General features: G+C 39.6%; 1 protein-coding gene across 1 annotated transcript; it reads left to right on the top strand.

The window, feature by feature from the left end:
- The first annotated feature begins 15903 nt into the window (after nucleotides 1-15903).
- LOC122744264 (transmembrane emp24 domain-containing protein 2-like) lies at nucleotides 15904-16523 on the top strand. Its single transcript, XM_043989705.1, has one exon. It carries the CDS (start codon nucleotides 15904-15906, stop codon nucleotides 16507-16509), a length of 606 nt encoding a protein of 201 aa, XP_043845640.1. The 3' UTR covers nucleotides 16510-16523.
- Nucleotides 16524-17915: the final 1392 nt, after the last annotated feature.

The raw sequence follows: 17915 nt of genomic DNA on the forward strand, positions 1-17915 counted from the left end.
AGGGGTTGTTTACAGTGAATTTTGTGGTTAAATTTGTTGCTGAAGTAGGGGAGGAGAGGTACAGAAAAAAGAGAGTCTTAGGAGATTGGCTTTGTGTACCTCTTTTACCATTTAGTTTAGATTGCTTTTTAAGGTGTTATTTTCTTCTGTATTTTTTTGTGTCTCCTTTACCAAATTGTTGACTTTTTTTCATGATTTTCTTGCATTACTCTCATTTCTCTTTCCATCTTTTCCTCTACCTCTTTTACTTTGTTTTCAAAGTCCTTTTTGAGCACTTCTAGTACCTGAGACCATTTCATATTTTTCTTGGAAGCTTTGGATGTCGGAGCTTTGACTTTATTATCTTCTGAGTGTATATTTTGATCTTGTCACCATAGAACTTTCTATGGTCAGCATTTTTTTCTGTTTGCTCATTTTCCCAGTATATTTCATGACCATCAACTCTTTGTTAAAGTGGGGCACTGCTTCCAGGGTGGAGGGTGCACAGTCCCAAGCTTCAGGGGGTTTGTGTTGCTGTTTTCCCAGATACTTCTGGGAATTTGTAAGTTTTTAGTTCTTCCAAGGTGGTATGATTTAAGGAGAGGTATGTTTACTACTCTCCTGGCCTGTGCTCTGGTCTGTAAGCAACCACAGGCCTGCTTTTCGGCCCTGTAACTATGAACAGGGTCCTGCTCCACTGTGGCTGCAAGCTCTGGTGTGCTTGTGCTCCTCCCAGGCCTGGGACTGCCACCCAAGACTGTGACCTGGATCCAACTATGGGCAAAACAACAGTCATGCCTCAGTGCTAGCAAAGAGACCCCTGTAATCTCCTTCAGGCCAATTGTTTGACCCCCTTCTCTTCTGTGGGCTAAGAGTTCCAGAAGCAGTTGCTGCTGCTATTTCTGATTCAGAGGCTCCTAAGGCCTGCTTCTAATTTGCTGGGGCTAGGGCTCTATGGCATTATTTGAAGGCATTTGGAGGGACCTTGGGGAGAGCTCAGGCAAGTTACTGCTTTTCCTCTGCAATCTTGGCTCTGCCCCTCCTTCCCCCAGTTTTAGGAGATTAGATAGCCAGATATAAGACCAATATCCTGTGGCTACAGAACCCTTAGGGAAGGCCCTCTTGAATGGCTAAGAGGGAAGCCCTCATTCACCCTCTGACAATATTAGGTAGTTCAGTGGGTAGAGTACTGGGCCTGGAATCAGAAAGCTCTATATCCAACTCCTAACACAGCTGCTAACTGTGTGACTCTGGGCAAGTCATGTTTGCCTCAGTTTTTTCAACTTTAAAATGGGGGTGATGATATCTTCTACCTTGCACAAAGTGCTTAGCACAGTGCTTGGTACAAAGTAAAAGCCATATAAATATTTATTCTCCCTTTCCCTAGTGGAGTTAGTTCAAGGAATGTTTAAGTCCTTTGACAGGGAAAATAGAAACTAGCAAAATTAAGTATCCTTTTGTGTTTGTGATTTTTAAGGAGTATTCATCTATAAATCTTTCCAGTGAGTTGACTTATGAGGCACCCAGTTGACATGCAAGAGAGCCTTGAGGGATGGTATAGCAAGGTTTTCATTTATATTGATTCTTGGGTGGTGACCATAAATGTGGCTGAATGTTCAGAAAATCATAGGCTTTTTTCTTTTTTACTTTTTTTTAATTAAAAAAAATTCCAGTTACATGTAAAGATATTTTTCAGTTCCAAATTTTTATCCCACCTTCCCTTCCCTCTTCCCTCCCACAGACAGCAAACAATCTGATATAGGTTATACATTACGATCATGTTAACCATATTTCCACATTAGTCATGTTGTTAGAGAAGAATCAGAATAAAAGGGAAAAAATGCAAGAAAGAATAAACCACGAAGCAACAACAAAAGTGAAAATAATATGCTTCAATCTGTATTCAGACTCTACAGTTCTTTTTCTGAATGTGGAGACCATTTTCCACCATGAGTCTTTTGGCACTGTCTTGGATCATTGTATTGCTGAGAAGAGTTAAGTCTATCACTGTTGATAATCACACAATGTTGTTGATATTGTGTACAATGTTCTCTTGGTTCTGTTCATTTCAATCAGCATTAATTCATGTAAGTTTTTCCAGGTTTTTCTGGAATCCATCTGCTTATCATGTCTTAAAGCACAATAGTATTCCAATACATTCATATACCACAACTTGTTTAGCCATTCCCCAGTTGATAGGCATCCCCTCAAATTCCAATTCTTTGCCATCAAAAAAAGAACAGCTATAAATATTTTTGTACACATGTGTCCTTTTCTCTTTTTTATGATCTCTTTGAGATATAGACCTAGTAGTGGTATTTCTGGGTCAAAGGGTATGCACAGTTTTATAGCCTTTTGGGCATGGTTCCAAATTGCTCTCCAGAAAGGTTGGATCAGTTCACAGTTCCACCAACAATGCATTAGTGTTCCAATTTTCCCACAGCTTCTCCAACATTTATTGTTTTCCTTTTTGTGTCATATTAGCCAATTGGATAGGTGTGAGGCGGTACCTCAGAATAGTTTTAATTTGTATTTCTCTAATCAGTAGTGACTGAGAACATTTTTTCATATGGCTGTAGATAGTTTTAATTTCTTCATCTGAAAATTGCCTGTTTCATATATTTTGATCATTTCTCGATTGGGCAATGACTTGTATTCTTATATATTTGATTCAGTTCTCTACATATTTTATTTTTGATATAAGGCTTTTATCAGAAACACTGGCTGTAAAAATTGTTTCCCAGCTTTCTGCTTTCCTTCTAATCTTATTTGCTTTGGTTTTGTTTGTTCAAATCCTTTTACATTTAATGTAGTCAAAATGTTCCATTTTAAATCAAAGGAATGCCCATCAATTGGGGAATGACAAAACCTAAAGGGTTATTGAACCCTATTGCTTGGTTTGTAAAGCAATCAATGAACATATATATTGAGTCTTGCTGATTGAGGTTTTATTTCTTTTTGTTTTTGTTTTGTTTTTGGTGGGGCAATGGGGGTTAAGTGACTTACCCAGGGTCACACAGCTAGTGTTAAGTGTCTGAGGCCAGATTTGAACTCAGGTCCTCCTGAATCCAGGGCCAGTGCTTTATCCACTGTGCCACCTAGCTGCCCCTGGTTTTCTTTTTGATAAATTGATTATCACTTCAAGTATCTGTTATTATCATACTAGATAGAGAATTCATGTACAAGATGATGTGGTTTACTTGCTCAAAGATTATGTAATAATGTTTAATATTACCAGCCATTTACATTTTTATGTCATTGTGACTGTGTATACTCTGGGTATGGTTTGGAATTATTGTATATATTACAAGTATATCCTAAGTTATACAACATAACACACATTTTTACCATCATATTGTCTTTAGTGAAATTAATATGAGATTTATGAGACTAATTGCTCTTACAATGAGCTTGAAAGGCCCTGGAGAGAATATATGTACAACAGGAAGAGAGAGAGGTACACAGAAGATGCCCTGATGGAGGCTGAGAGAACAGCCAAATACATTCAGGAAGTCCATAGTTTGCTTATGATAGTGGCTATGTAGACCACAATTTCTGAACATAGTCCAGTTTCTTCCTGTCTCCCTCCAAAAATGGCCTGGTGTCATGGAAGCTCCAACACACGCACCTGGTTTAACTTAACTTGGCTTTTTTCACTCCGTCTGGTGGCATGGTCAGAATCCATCCACCTAGGGCCTAGCACAATTACTGGATGTCTTGGAACCACAAGATGTGGTATGGTAACCTTGCCATAACATTTTCAGGTGTCATCACAGAAACATTACTAAATTTGGCCTTGATCCAGACACATGGTGGTAAAAAGTGTTATAGATTGCATAACTGCCTCAACTCTTTATTACATATGGGTATAAGTACCCTCCAAAAGGGGTGAATGTAATATGCTGCATATATAAAGTTTAAATATGAGTTATATTTTGAAGAACTCTCACTGTTTAATTTGATCATTGACAATGCTTTGGGGCAGCTAGATGGTGCAGTGGTTAAAGCACTGGCCCTGGATTCAGGAGTACCTGGGTTCGGATCCGGCCTCAGACACTTGACACTTACTAGCTGTGTGACCCTGGGCAAGTCACTTAACCCCCATTGCCTGCAAAAAAACCAAAACAAACAAACAAACAAAAAACAGACAATGCTATACTAAGGATTAGTGAAAATCCAGTGGTTCAACAGCTAAAGAAGTAAAAGAGTCCAGAGACAACCAGAATCCAGTTTCTTGGATGAAATCTCAACACTCAAAGAAGACAAGATTTCAAAGACTTTAAATGAACATTTTTGTTTTTTCCTTCTGTTATTATATAGACCATCTGTAATATGTATTCTCTGCAGAGGCCCTCCTTCTGTAGACATTGTCAAAGCATGGGTCCATGAGGGACTGCCGCTCTGGACAAAATTTTCCTTTTCTCCCTTTCCTATGTTGCTATTAACATATTGTTTGTTAGCATAGGGTATTATATTCTGTTATTTTTCACTGTTTTATCAAGGAAACACCCTGTTTCTCAATGAAACAAAGGGGCAAATTTGATAAAATAATGGAACTTGGCAGATGTCCAGGAGCCCCCACCTGAAGTTTGATTTGGAATTGATTGAATTGGGTCAGACTGAGAGACTAAATACTTACTTGTGATGATTAAATCAGGACCACACCTGCCTGGCCCTGAGTAGGGTGTTATTCTCAGAAGTTGAACCTAGTTAAGGTTGATTAAATTGAGATAACACATGGCCAACCCAGAGGAGAGTGTGTTCTCAGAGGCTATGGACTGAGACATCAACAAGGCCCTTATTTCTAAGAGGGAGCGCACATGGCATCAAGCCAAGGAGAGTGCTCACCAGCCCACAGAAGGTCCAGACAAAAAATGAATTCCAATATAGAGCTGGACAGGAGCCTCCTCTGCTCCTGACTTTTATCCTCTTTTGATAGAGGCTTATCTCTACACACTGATCAAAGCTAATTGGTCAATGTCATTCAATTCCATTGATTGCTGTGACTTGAGGGTGGTCCATATTAAAATGAGTGTGATGACATCAAGGTCTAGTGGGAGACAGACTCCCTGAGGGCAAAGGTGTATTCAGATAGGTGTGATTTCCATCTCCATTCTTTGTAAGCCCTGCACAGGATTAGGCACTGAAAGAAATTAGAATTTTCTCTCTTAAAATTTTACCTCTGGGGGCAGCTAGGTGGTGCAGTGGATGGAGCACCGGCCCTGGAGTCAGGAGTACCTGAGTTCAAATCCAGCCTCAGACATTTGAAACTTACTAGCTGTGTGACCCTGGGCAAGTCACTTAACCTCAATTGCCTCTCCCCCACAAAAAAATTTTACCTCTGAAGTGGGGAGTGGCAGAGAGAAACTGGGTCCCCCCCAAAACCCATTATTAATAATTTTTTTTCACACCAGTACCAAATAGTTTTGATGGTTGTTGCTTTATGATATAGTTTTAGAAGGGTGCAGCTAGGTGGCACAATGAATAAATCACAAGCCCTGGATTCAGAAGGATCTGAGTTCAAATTCGACTTCAGATACTTGACACTTACTAGCTGTGTGACCTTGGGCAAGTCACTTAACCTTTGTTGCTCCACCAAAAGAAAAAAAGAAAGAAAGAAAATATATTCATCCATTTCATTTAGATTGTCAAATTTATTGGCATATACTTGGGCAAAATAGTTCCTAATTATTGCTTGAATTTCCTCTTCATTGGTGGTGAATTCACCCTTTTCATTTTTAAATTTGATTTTCTACTTTCTTTTTCAAAATCAAATTAACCAGGGGCAGCTAGGTGGTGCAGTGGATAAAGCACTGGCCCTGGATTCAGGAGGACCTGAGTTCAAATCAGGCCTCAGACACTTGACACTTAACTAGCTGTGTGACCCTGGGCAAGTCACTTAACCCTCATTGCCTTGCCAAAAAAACTTCAAAAACCAAACAAACAAATAAAAAATCAAATTAACCAATGGTTTATCTATTTTATTGGATTTTTCATAGGACCAGCTCAGTTTTATTTATTCATTTTTATCATTTTCCTACTTTCGATTTTATTAATCTCTCCTTTAATTTTTAGAATTTCTAATTTGTTATTTAATTGGGGATTTTTAGTAAACTACATTTATATAATACTTTAAAGAGAGATTTCCTTACAATAAATGCATGAGGTTGATTTTTGCAACACCAGTAATAGATAACATTTAGATAGTACGTTATACCTGACAAAGATTTTTCTTCACAATAGCCCAGCAAAATAAGTACCATACATTTTGTCATCATCCATCCATCAATCAATCAATCATCATCCATCAATCACCATTATCCTCAATCAATCCTTCTCCTCATCAATTAGTCTTAATTCACATCTTCATCCAATCATTATCATCATCATCTTACATTACTCTGGCTTCTGCTTCGACATTTTTTCCACAATTACTATTGTTAACTGTTTTCCTCCAGACTATTCCCTCCCCATGATATTTACTCAATATTTACTCTGTTTTCTATCTTCTTTCACCCTATCCCTCCTCAAAAGTGATTTGCTTTTGACTGCCACCTGCCCCTCTCTGCCCTTCCTTCTTTCAGCCCTCTCTCTTTATCCCCTTCCCCTCCTACTTTCCTGCAGGCTTAGATAGATTACTCCACCCAATTGAGTGTGTATGTTGTTCCCTCCTTGAGCCAACTCTAATGAGAATAAGGTCTTTGAGCCAATTCTGATGAGTGTAAGGCTCATTCACTTCCACACTCCTCCCCCATCTCTCCCCACCCCACTCCATAAGCCCTTTCCTGCTTCTTTCATGTGATATTTCACTCCATTCTGCTTCTCCCCTTCCCTTCCCCCAGTGAAATCCTCTGCCACCTCAGTTTTAGCCTAAAGATGTCATCATGGGGGCAGCTAGGTGGTACAGTGGATAGAGCACTGGCCCTGGAGTCAGGAGTACCTGAGTTCAAATCCAGCCTCAGACACTTAACACTTACTAGCTATGTGACCCTGGGCAAGTCACTTAACCTCAATTGCCTCACTAGAAAAAAAAAAAAAAGATGTCATCATGGATCAGCTATGTGGCACAGTGGACAAATACCCTCCCTGGACCCAGAAGGACCCAAGCCCAAATCCACCCTCAGATACAAGACATTCACCAACTCCATGACCCCAAGCATGCCACTCAACCCTGACCAGCCCACAAAAAAGATAAACAAAAAATAAATGCTTTACAGATATCATCCCTTCATAATCAATTCCCACCTGGGCCCTCTGTCTAAATTTATTCTTATTATCTACTCTAATACTGAGAAAGTTCTTATGAGTTAGACGTATCATTGTCCCATGTAGGAATGTAAACAGTTTAACCTTTCAACATCCTTCATGCTTTCTTTTTCCTGTTTTCCTTTTTATGCTTCTCTAGGTTCTTTCATTTGAAAGTCAAATTTTCTATTCAGTTCAGGTCTTTTCATCACAAATACCTGAAAGTCCTCTTTTTCATTGAAGTCTCATTTTTCCCCCTGAAAATTTATAGTCAGTTTTGCTGGGTAGGTGATTCTTGGTTGTAATTCCAGTTCCTTTGCCCTCCAGGAATATCATATTCCATGTCCTGCAATCCTTTAAGGTAGAAGCTGCTAGATCCTGTGCTCCTGACTGTGTCTCCACAGTACTTAAATTGTTTCTTTCTGGCTGCTTGCCATATTTTCTTCTTGACCTGGGAGCTCTAGAATTTGGCTATAATATTCCTGGGAGTTTTCCTTTTGGGATCTCTTTCAGGAGGTGATCAGTGAATTCTTTCAATTTCTATTTTACCTTCTGCTTCTAGAATATCAGGGCAATTTTCCCTGATAATTTCTTGGAAGATGATGTCTAAGCTCTTTTTTTTTTTTTTTTTTTTGGTGAGGCAATTGGGGTTAAGTGACTTGCCTAGGGTCACACAGCTGGTAAGTGTCTAGTGTCTAAGGCCAGATTTGAACTCAGGTACTCCTGACTCCAGGGCCAGTGCTCTATCCACCGTGCCACCTAGCTGCCCCCTAAGCTCTTTTTTTGATCATTGTTTTCAGATAGTCCAATAATTTTCAAGTTATCTCTCCTGGATCTATTTTCTACGTCAGATGTTTTTCCAAGGAGATATTTCACATTGTCCTCTATTTTTTTATTCATTTGGATTTGCTTTATTGTGTTTTAATTTCTCATAAAGTCACTAACTTCCATTTGTTCAATCCTAATTCTTAGTCATTTATTTTCTTTAGAGAACCTTTCCATTTGGCTTTTCAAGCTGTTGACCTTTTTTCATGACTTTTCTGCATCAGTCTCATTTTTTCTTCAACTCCTCTTCAAAGTTTTTTTTTGAGCACTTCTATGGCCTGAGAGCAATTCATATTTTTCTTGGAAGCTTTGGATGTAGGAGCCCTGACACTGCTATCCTCTTCTGAGGGTGCACCTAGATCTTCCTTGTCACTAAAAAAACTTTCTATAGTCTGCATCTTTTTCTGTCTGCTCATTTTCCCCACCTATTTCTTGACTTTTAACTCTTTCTTAAAGTGGGGCACTGCTTCCAGTATGTAGTGTCCCAAGCTTCAGGGGTCCCAGATAGTACAATTTAAGGAGGGGAAGGTTCTTCACTTGCCTGGCCTATACTCTGGTCTGTAAATAACCCCAAGCCCACTTGCTATTCAACCAGGCAACAAAATTTTGTTTTCTGTGGTTGATAGCTCTGGTGAGCCTGAGACCCTCCCCCACCTGGGATGCTGCCTCTCAAGATTACTTCCTGGTTCTCAGCTGGGGTAGAACAATCGAATTCTGCCTCAGCTCCAGCAAAGATCCATGTAATCTCTCCCCAGCCAACTGCTCAACTCTCTTACCAGACCACGAATTTAGTTCAAGAAGACACTGGTGGGGCAGCTAGGTGGCACAGTGGATAGAGCACCGGCCTTGGAGTCAGGAGTACCTGAGTTCAAATCCAGCCTCAGAACCTTAACACTTACTAGCTGTGTGACCCTGGGCAAGTCACTTAACCCCAATTGCCTCACTAAAAAAAAATTAAATTAAGTTAAAAATTAAAAAACAAAAAAGAAGACACTGGTGCTGCAGCTGATTTAGAGGTTCTGGGAGTAAATTTCTGTGGTGCAGCCTGCCTGGGGCTGGATCAATGTTGGCACAACCTGGGTCTGGACAGCTAGCCTGGGGCTAGATCTGTGTTGGCTTGGCCTGGGTCTGGGCAGCCAGTCTGGATCTGTGTTGGTGCAACTGCAGAGTTGGGCTCCACTTCCACCCCAACTCAATAGCCCCCTCCTGACAACCTTTAGCCATCTTTGGCTGGACAATGATCTCAGCCCATCCTTTTATGGGTTCTGCTGCTCCAGGAATTGTCTTATGGCATCATTTGGAGTTTTTTGGAGTGATTGTGTCAGGAGCTCTGAGAGGTTCCTGCCTTTCCTCCATCATCTTGGTTCCGCCTCTAATGGGGATTTAAAATTTGTTCTTTTTCTAGCTTTTTTAGTTGCATGCTTAATTCATTGATCTCCTCTTCCTCTATTTTATTCATGTGGGCATTTAAAGATATAGATTTTACCCTAAGAACTGTTTTGGCTGCATCTCATAAATTTTGGTATGTTTCTTATTGTCATTCCCTTGGATGAAAATATTGATTGTTTCTATCATTTGTTGTTTTACTTAGGAAGATGTTATTTAGTTTCCAATTAATTTTTGGTCTGTCTTTCCACGCAATAAAAGTCATTGCATCATGATCTGAAAAAGATGCATTTACTATTTCTGCCTTTCTGTATTTGACTGTGAGGTTTTTATGCCCTGATACATGGTCAATTTTTGTTCATGTGCCGTATACCACTGAGAAAAAGGTATATTCTTTTCTATCCCCATTAAGTTTTCTCCAGACATCTATCATATTTAATTTTTCTAAAATTCTGTTCACCTCCTTAACTTTTTTCTTATTTATTTTGTCGTTAGATTTAACCAGTTCTGAGAGGGGGGAGATTGAGGTCCCCCATGAATATAGTTTTGCCATCTATTTCTTCCTGCAACTCACTTAACTTCTCTAAGAATTTGGATTCTTTACCACTTGGTGCATATATGTTCAGTATTTACATTACTTCATTGTCTATGGTACCTTTTAGCAAGATGTAGTTTCCTTCTGTGAGAAAATAATTATTAATAATTAATTCCTTGGGGAGACCCAGAGATTAGTTTCAGACCTTTCTCCCCACCCCCCTCCAGAAATTTCAATTCTTGAGGAAGTTCCAATTTTGTCTGGGATAAGCCCAAGGGAACAAAAAACAAATTGAGATAGATTCTTTTGTTTAGCTCAGTGAACTGATGGGTGTAAACCACATCTAGATACTGGACTTACCTTTGCCCTTAAGCAAGGATATTTTCCCCCTTATGCCATATCAGAGTTCATTTTAATATGGATCACCCTCAAGTCAAGTCAATCAATGAAATTGAATGATGCTAACCAATTAGCTTTGATAATTGTGTAATGACAAGCTTCTGTCAAAAGAGGATAAAACTTGATCATGAGAGGCTTCCTTTCTTGGCTCCCTGGACCTGCTCCCTTGGCTTAGAATGCTGTCTCTTCCTCTTAAGATGGTGTAGATTTTGTAGGACTTCTAAACTCTTCTTAAGACAATGTTCTATCTCTCTTAGAGACAAAATGTATCTGGGGATTTTCTCCTGCTTGTGCTAACTGCCATATAGTCAATTCTTTACCAGTATATATGGTATTAATTAATAATAAATGCTTACCACCAAAATAGATGCAATAGCCATTAATATATAAATAGCAATCAATTAATATATAAAATAAAGTAGCCACAATAATTTTTAAAAACACACTTCCTTATCTCTTTTAATTAGGTCTATTTTTGCTTTTGCTTTGCCTGAGATAGGATTACTACCCCTGCTTTTTTTTTTTACTTCAGCTGAAGCATAATATATTCTGCTTCATCCTTTCACCTTTACTCTGTGTATATATCTCTGCTTCAAATGTGTTTCTTTTAAACAACATATTTCTGTTTTTTAATCCACTCTGCTATTTGCTTCTGTTTTATAGATTTCATCCCATTCATATTCACAATTATGATTACGAACTGTGTATTTCTCTGCATCCTATTTTTTCCCCTTGTTTATGCTTTTCTCTTTCTTTTTCCCCTGTCTCTTCTCACTACTATTTTGTTTCTGGCTACCACCTCTCTCAGTCTACCTTCCCTTCTATCAGCCCCACCCCCCTTTTGTCCTTTCCTCTTTCAACTCCTAGTTTTTCCCTCCCTTCTATCAGCACCCCGCCCTTTTCTTTCCCCTTTCCCCTTTCCCCTTTTACTTCCCTATAGGATAAGATAAAGTTCTATACCCAACTGAATATTCCCTCTTTGAGCCAAATAAGATGAGAGTAAGGTGAAAATGTTCTCACCCCTCCATTCTTTCCTTCTATTGTAATAGGTCTTTTGTGTCTCTTCATGTAATGTAATTGCAGCTCCAGAATCTGTTGAGAGGCTTAATTTAACATTGTTTCTGAGGGAAATTTGGGAGAGCTCAGGCAGCTTCCTGGTTTCACTCTGCCATCTTAGATCCCAGGCTTTTTTCTTTAGAAATAGGACCAAGGAAATAATTTTGCTCATATGTCTCCTCAAATACAGCTTTTTGTAGGTCATGTTAATGCCCATCAATCACACTATAGCCCTCTGTTGAACTGAATAATCTGGTTAAAAGAATGGCAAAGATTGAGGAACTGGGTCCATCATCAATCTGAACAGAGGGCTAGGATGCCATATTGCAGTTGTTTTGGAACCATTTGAACCCTTGAACTAATGATACTGAAACTACTGCTGTCCAACTGTGCCCTTCACAGAATGTCCATCTTTGGAATATCAGTATAACATCAGTAATGTCACGAGGACCTCAACATGCCCATGATTGTCCAATTGTATTGACCTTTTCTTCCACCTCAGAGCAAGGGGATTTGCTTTCAGTGGAATTGAAACTTATTCAGGGTATGGAAATGAGGGTCAGTCCCCATAGGCACCATAAAAGCTCTTACAGTAAGTATACTTTCTTACGAGTCCCCTGTTCCATTGCCTCTGATGAAGACCCTGTTTTTCTGTAATAAAGGTACAAGATTGGTTCTATTGCCATAACATTTGCTCTGTTTCCTATCTTTCATGCCATTTTCAAAGGGCAGGGATAATTGAATGCTGGATTGCACTTTTAAAACAAGAGCTTAATCTTTACACCGCTGATGATTGATATTTGAGTATTCTGCCAAGTGTGGGTTGGAGCCAGCTTAAATTGGTTCCTGAGAGTTGATTGTTAAATTTTCAGTGTGGGCATTGATACCTTGGCAATTGGACAATTCTACAGATCAGGGCTTGATTTATTATTTTGGTGATTGTCTAGACTTAAGATATTGATGGAGGAAACAATAATACAGAAAAAACTTAAAAGTGTTTTATGCATTCCCCCAAAGAGCCTATTGATAAATATTTATCAGCACACTCCTGGTATCCTGCCCCTCAGAGGCTATGTCATTGAGAAATAAGAACTACCCAAGAAGAGGGAGAGTTATCAAGTCCATCAATTTCTTGGATATGGCCTTCAGGAAGACTCACTTAATAAGGGTACACTATGTTTGGACATAGTCTTAATTAGTTAATCCTCTTCAGCCCTTCCTTATTTTATCCTCTATGAAGAATTACTTGGGCTTTGATGGTTTTGTTCCCTCAGAAGGTTTTGTACCATTCTGGAGGAAAGTTCAGGTACTCCTTAATTATCAGATTTTCTTTCCTCCAGCATGACTTGAACAATGCTGTCTTAGAAAATTTTTGAAAGATGAAAAGGCGATTTTTTTTAGTGGTATAGGAAAATGAAACTGTCTTTTTGTAATCACGATGAACAGAAATTCATCTGGCCCTTTAACAAACTTGGTGGCAATTTTGAGTCCCTAGGTGAAATTGAGGGAGAATTTTTCTCCATCCTTGACAGAAGGAGATAGATGCTCACTATAGATCTCTAATGGGTCCCAAATTGAGCATTATCCCTCTGATGGTGTTCCCAAGGAGGGGGATATTTTGGCTGGTGGGCTTGAGAACCTTGAATGCATAATGGTATCAGAAGAGTTGCAGTATCAACTCAAGAATCAAGCATATCTTGGGAAATGGCAGGAATGTCACCTATTTTACTGGACTGGGCTGGTTTCCCTTGAAGGGGTTGAGGAGGCTGATCTCAGGATCATCATTGGTTTTGTTCCATTCCTGCCTGAGGCATAAAGGGCTCAGCTTATAAAGAGATGGTTTTAACAAAATCTCACTGGTCTGAAGAAGTACCTTTCTCATCTATCACCGCTGATTGCTGTGGTAAATGCTGAGGTGGAAGGGAGTGGCATTTTATCTGGGCTAATATCCTTTTTAATTTTAGGAGCTACATATTTTTAACAATGTTAAGTAAAAGAGTTTTTATTGCATTTTGTGGTGCATGAGTTCCTCCATGTATTTTAACCTTGAGCTTGAATAAATGGATTGGCCTGCTAGGCTATAATAGAGAAATAATCAAAATAATCAATCAATAAATTAACATTTATTTAGTGCCTACTATGTGCCAGGCACTTTCTTAAGCCCCAAGGATACAAAAAGAGGTAAAAGACAATATTTGTGCTCAGTCCAGGAGCTAACAATCTAATGGAGGAGACAACATGAAAATAGATATATACAAATTAAGCTATATACAGGATAAATAGGGGGAAAAATTAACAGAGTGAACACAGTATAATTTAAAAGGGTTGAGAAAGGCTTCCTGCAAAATATGGGATTTTAGTTGGAACTTAATGAAAGCCAGGTAAGTCAGTAAGCAAAACTGAGAAGGGAGATCATTCCAGGGAAGGGGAAGAGCCAGAGAAAATGCTTGAAGTCAAGAGATGTGGTGTTTTATTCATAAAATAGCCAAAGGCTGTCATGGGACTGAAGAGAATTTGCTGGGGAATAAGGTATAAGAAGATTGGAAAGGTAGGAAGGGGTTAGGTTATGAAGGGCTTTGAATACCAAATAGGGCATTTTATTTTGGATCCTGGAGGAAATACAAAATGCCCTTTGCATTACAATAATATCCTCCAAACAACTTTAAAATAATACCTTAAATCAAATTCCAGAGTTGCAGAACCAATAAAAAGTTTGGATGAGACAATTTTTCAGCCCAAGACAATTTAGGAGTCTGGCAGGAAAGGTCTGTCTCACTGGGGTGGTGATCGAACCTGGAGTGCAGTTCAGACCATTCATACTACATAATACAGGCTGCATAGTGGTGCCAACAGTAGGCCTTGGAGGTGGTTGCATTGAGAACAGTTGCAGCTTTAGGAGCTCTCAGATTGTGTGTGTGTGTGTGTGTGTGTGTGTGTGTGTGTGTGTGTGTGTAGGGGGCTGTCAGACAATCGGGTGGAAGGGAATTGAAAGTGACACTTTGTTGGAGCTGAGTTCAGGACCTGTTGCATTGTCCATATGAAGTTCTAGATCCCAGTTACAGGACCAAAAGGAATGATACCACTTGTGGCCACAAAGGAAGAGGGGGCCCTGGTTGAGGAGTGCTTTTGGTCACTCAAGGGGAATTAGGGAGCCTGGTCTCAATTTCAAGACAGAAGGGAGCACTAACAATTGTGGCTGTAGGAGAGCAGGGGACCTGGTCAGAGTCCCAGGCCTAGGAAGAGTGTTAGCATTGGTGACTACAGGGAAACAAGTTCCCTTCCTGGGTAAAGACCAGAACACAGGCCAGGAGAGCAGTGATCACATCTCTTCTTAGATCATACCACCTTGGAAACATTGAAAATCTATAGACTCTGAGAGCTAGCAATAAAAACAGCAGCAAGAAAGTTCTGAAACTTAGGACAGTCCCCCTTCCACCCCAGAGGGGACAGAATTTAACTTTAACATTAACTTACAAATCAAGAAATAGGCTGGAAAATGTGGAAAATGTACAAACAAAAACCTTACTGTAGAAAGTTACTATGGTAATAGAGAAGACACAAATTCAGAAGACAATGAAGTCAAAGTAGCTACAGGTAAAGTCTCAGTGAAATCTGTGAATTGATCATAGGCCCAAAAAAGAATTACCAGAAGAGTGTCAACAGGTTAATAAATGAGGCATTAAAAAAATACTGAAGAAAATAACACCTTAAAAAACAGAATGGCCAAATGCTAAAAGAGGCAAAAAAAAAATTCATCAAAGAGAAGAATGCCTTAAAAAGCAGAATTGGCCAAACAGAAAAAGGAATACAAAAGCTCACTGAAGAAAATAATTCCTTAAAAATTTTAATTGGGCAAGTGGAAGCCAATGACTCTATGAGACATCATGAAACAATAAAATAAAAACAAAAGAATGAAAATATAGAAGAAAAGGTGAACTATGTCATTGGGAAAACAATTGACCTGGGAAATAGATGAAGGATAGAATACTTAAGAATTATTGGGGGGCAGCTAGGTGGTGCAGTGGATAAAGCACTGGCCCTGGATTCAGGAGGACCTGAGTTCAAATCCGACCTCAGACACTTTACTAGCTGTGTGACCCTGGGCAAGTCACTTAATCCTCATTGTCCTGCCAAAAAATAAAAAAAATATATAAAGGGGCAGCTAGGTGGCGCAGTGGATAGAGCACCGGCCCTGGAGTCAGGAGTACCTGAGTTCAAATCCGGCCTCAGACACTTAACACATACTTACCAGCTGTGTGACCCTGGGCAAGTCACTTAACCCCAATTGCCTCACTAAAAAAAAAAAAAAAAGAATTATTGGACTACCTCAAAACCATGCTCAAAAAAAGAGCCTAGACATCACATTTCAAGAAATTATCAAGAAAAACTGGGGAGGTGGCTGCGACGGTGGCTGAGGAGGCCGCAGTCCCGGCCCTAGTCCCCGTCCCCTACCAGGCCCTCATGCCTGCTCGCACTCCATGGTGACGCTCCCGGAGGTGCTGACGCTGCTGGCCGGGCTGCTGGCCACGGCCTCGGGCTACTTCGTTAGCATAGATGCGCACACGGAGGAGTGCTTCTTCGAGGGGGTCACCTCGGGCACCAATATGGGTCTCATCTTCGAGGTGGCGGAGGGCGGCTTCCTGGACATAGATGTGGAGATTACGGGACCTGATAATAAAGGAATTTATAGAGGAGACAGAGAGTCCAGCGGGAAGTATACTTTTGCAGCTCACATGGATGGAACTTACAAGTTTTGTTTTAGCAACAGAATGTCCACCATGACGCCCAAGATAGTGATGTTCGCTATTGATATTGGAGAAGCTCCAAAGGGCCAAGACACGGAAACAGAAGCTCATCAGAACAAGCTCGAAGAGATGATTAATGAGCTCGCTGTGGTGGTGACAGCGGTAAAGCATGAACAGGAGTACATGGAAGTCCGGGAGAGAATACACAGAGCAACTAATGACAACACAAACAGCAGAGTGGTACTCTGGTCCTTCTTTGAAGCTCTTGTATTAGTTGCCATGACATTGGGACAGATCTACTACCTGAAGAGATTTTTTGAAGTCCGGAGAGTTGCCTGAGAAGGCTTTTCCTGATCGTCCCAAACTCCCAGTTCACTGTTTACCAAACATCTCAGTCACAACGATGTCACATAGTTTCTAAGCTTTTGTTTTCTGAACTATACTTTCATTGCTTCTCTTTCTTCCTCACCAATAGGTTTTGAAAACACCTTCTTAGCAAGGCTGTCCCGACAACTTTGACACTTAATTGGCATAACTTCTCATTTGAAATCTGTCTCCAACACACAGGGCATTCCAGAGCTCCAGCACCATAAATGAAGTGTGATCTAGTCACATTTGTTTGTCCTGTTTTTCTTTGGTTTTCACAATGAAATACAGTTTGTTCACAACACAGCACTAAGGCAAATACAGTCTTTTACTAAAAATGATTGTACGTGTCTTTGGATCTCTAAACTTGCAAAAAAAAAATCAGTTCTGTGAAGTTCTAAGGCACAACAGATGAAATCATTACAAACTGTCCTGCTAGTAATGGACAGAGCCATTTGACCTTGTGGCACATGCTATTGTAACTGGGTGCTAGTATTTCATTTAGGATAGTTTTTATTTGAGCCCATAAACTATATTCTCCCCTAAAGAAAATGGGAATGTTCTCTAGACCCAGGGACTCGTATAGAACAAGTGGCTAACCAAGAAGTTTGGATTCCTGCCTGACACTTCTGATTTGTCAAGCCAAAGCTGGTGGCTGTTTTCAACACGTGGTGGTTAGTTTTTTTGGGGTGGCATGGCCAGCTCTCTCCCTCATCCCTGTGTTGGCACTTAAAACCTGTTTATTAATCTAAATTGGGAAAATCTGGATTTCTGATGTCAAAGGGTTAAAGTTCGCTCTTGGATGTTATTTATGCAGCCATCATTTATTTGATCAGAAACAGTGGCATTTTGGGCCACTGTCTAGCTAAAGAACACTGAGCATAATTCTCAGTACTAGGGTTCTTTTTTCCCCCCTCTCCTTGTCTTTCATTTTAGGCACATGTGAATTTTGTTTTGTATAAAAAAATGACTTTTTCTTGGTCTCTGATGATGGGCTGAAAATTGAAGCATCTGTTTATGGTGTGGGGCTGATCAAGGATTATGTTGTGACTGATGTATATTAGTTACCTGTACTTTTTTTGATCTTTGCAAGGGGGAAAAACTACAAGTAAGCAATTTTGTACTATTAATTTAAAATTTGTGACAGGTTTTCATGTTCAGAGTTTTTTGACTTTGGGCAAAACACTTGCAGCAGTTTATAAATGAGTTTTTTGACCTTAGTGTAACTTTTGAATGCCAATTTATTGCGTGTAAAAAAACTTTAAAATTCAACAATGTAAATTAAAAATTGGATGTGTATGTAATTTGACCCAGGTCCAGTAAATAAACAGTTCTTGAAAAAAAAAAGAAAGAAAAACTGCCCTAATATCTTAGAACAA

Source organism: Dromiciops gliroides, chromosome 2 (genome assembly GCF_019393635.1).
Source record: "Dromiciops gliroides isolate mDroGli1 chromosome 2, mDroGli1.pri, whole genome shotgun sequence".
In the NCBI taxonomy this organism is placed as follows: domain Eukaryota; kingdom Metazoa; phylum Chordata; class Mammalia; order Microbiotheria; family Microbiotheriidae; genus Dromiciops; species Dromiciops gliroides.

Bases quoted from the DNA above. Each gene is read 5' to 3' on its own strand.
- LOC122744264 (XM_043989705.1), top strand. From the start codon at position 15,904: ATGGTGACGCTCCCGGAGGTGCTGACGCTGCTGGCCGGGCTGCTGGCC.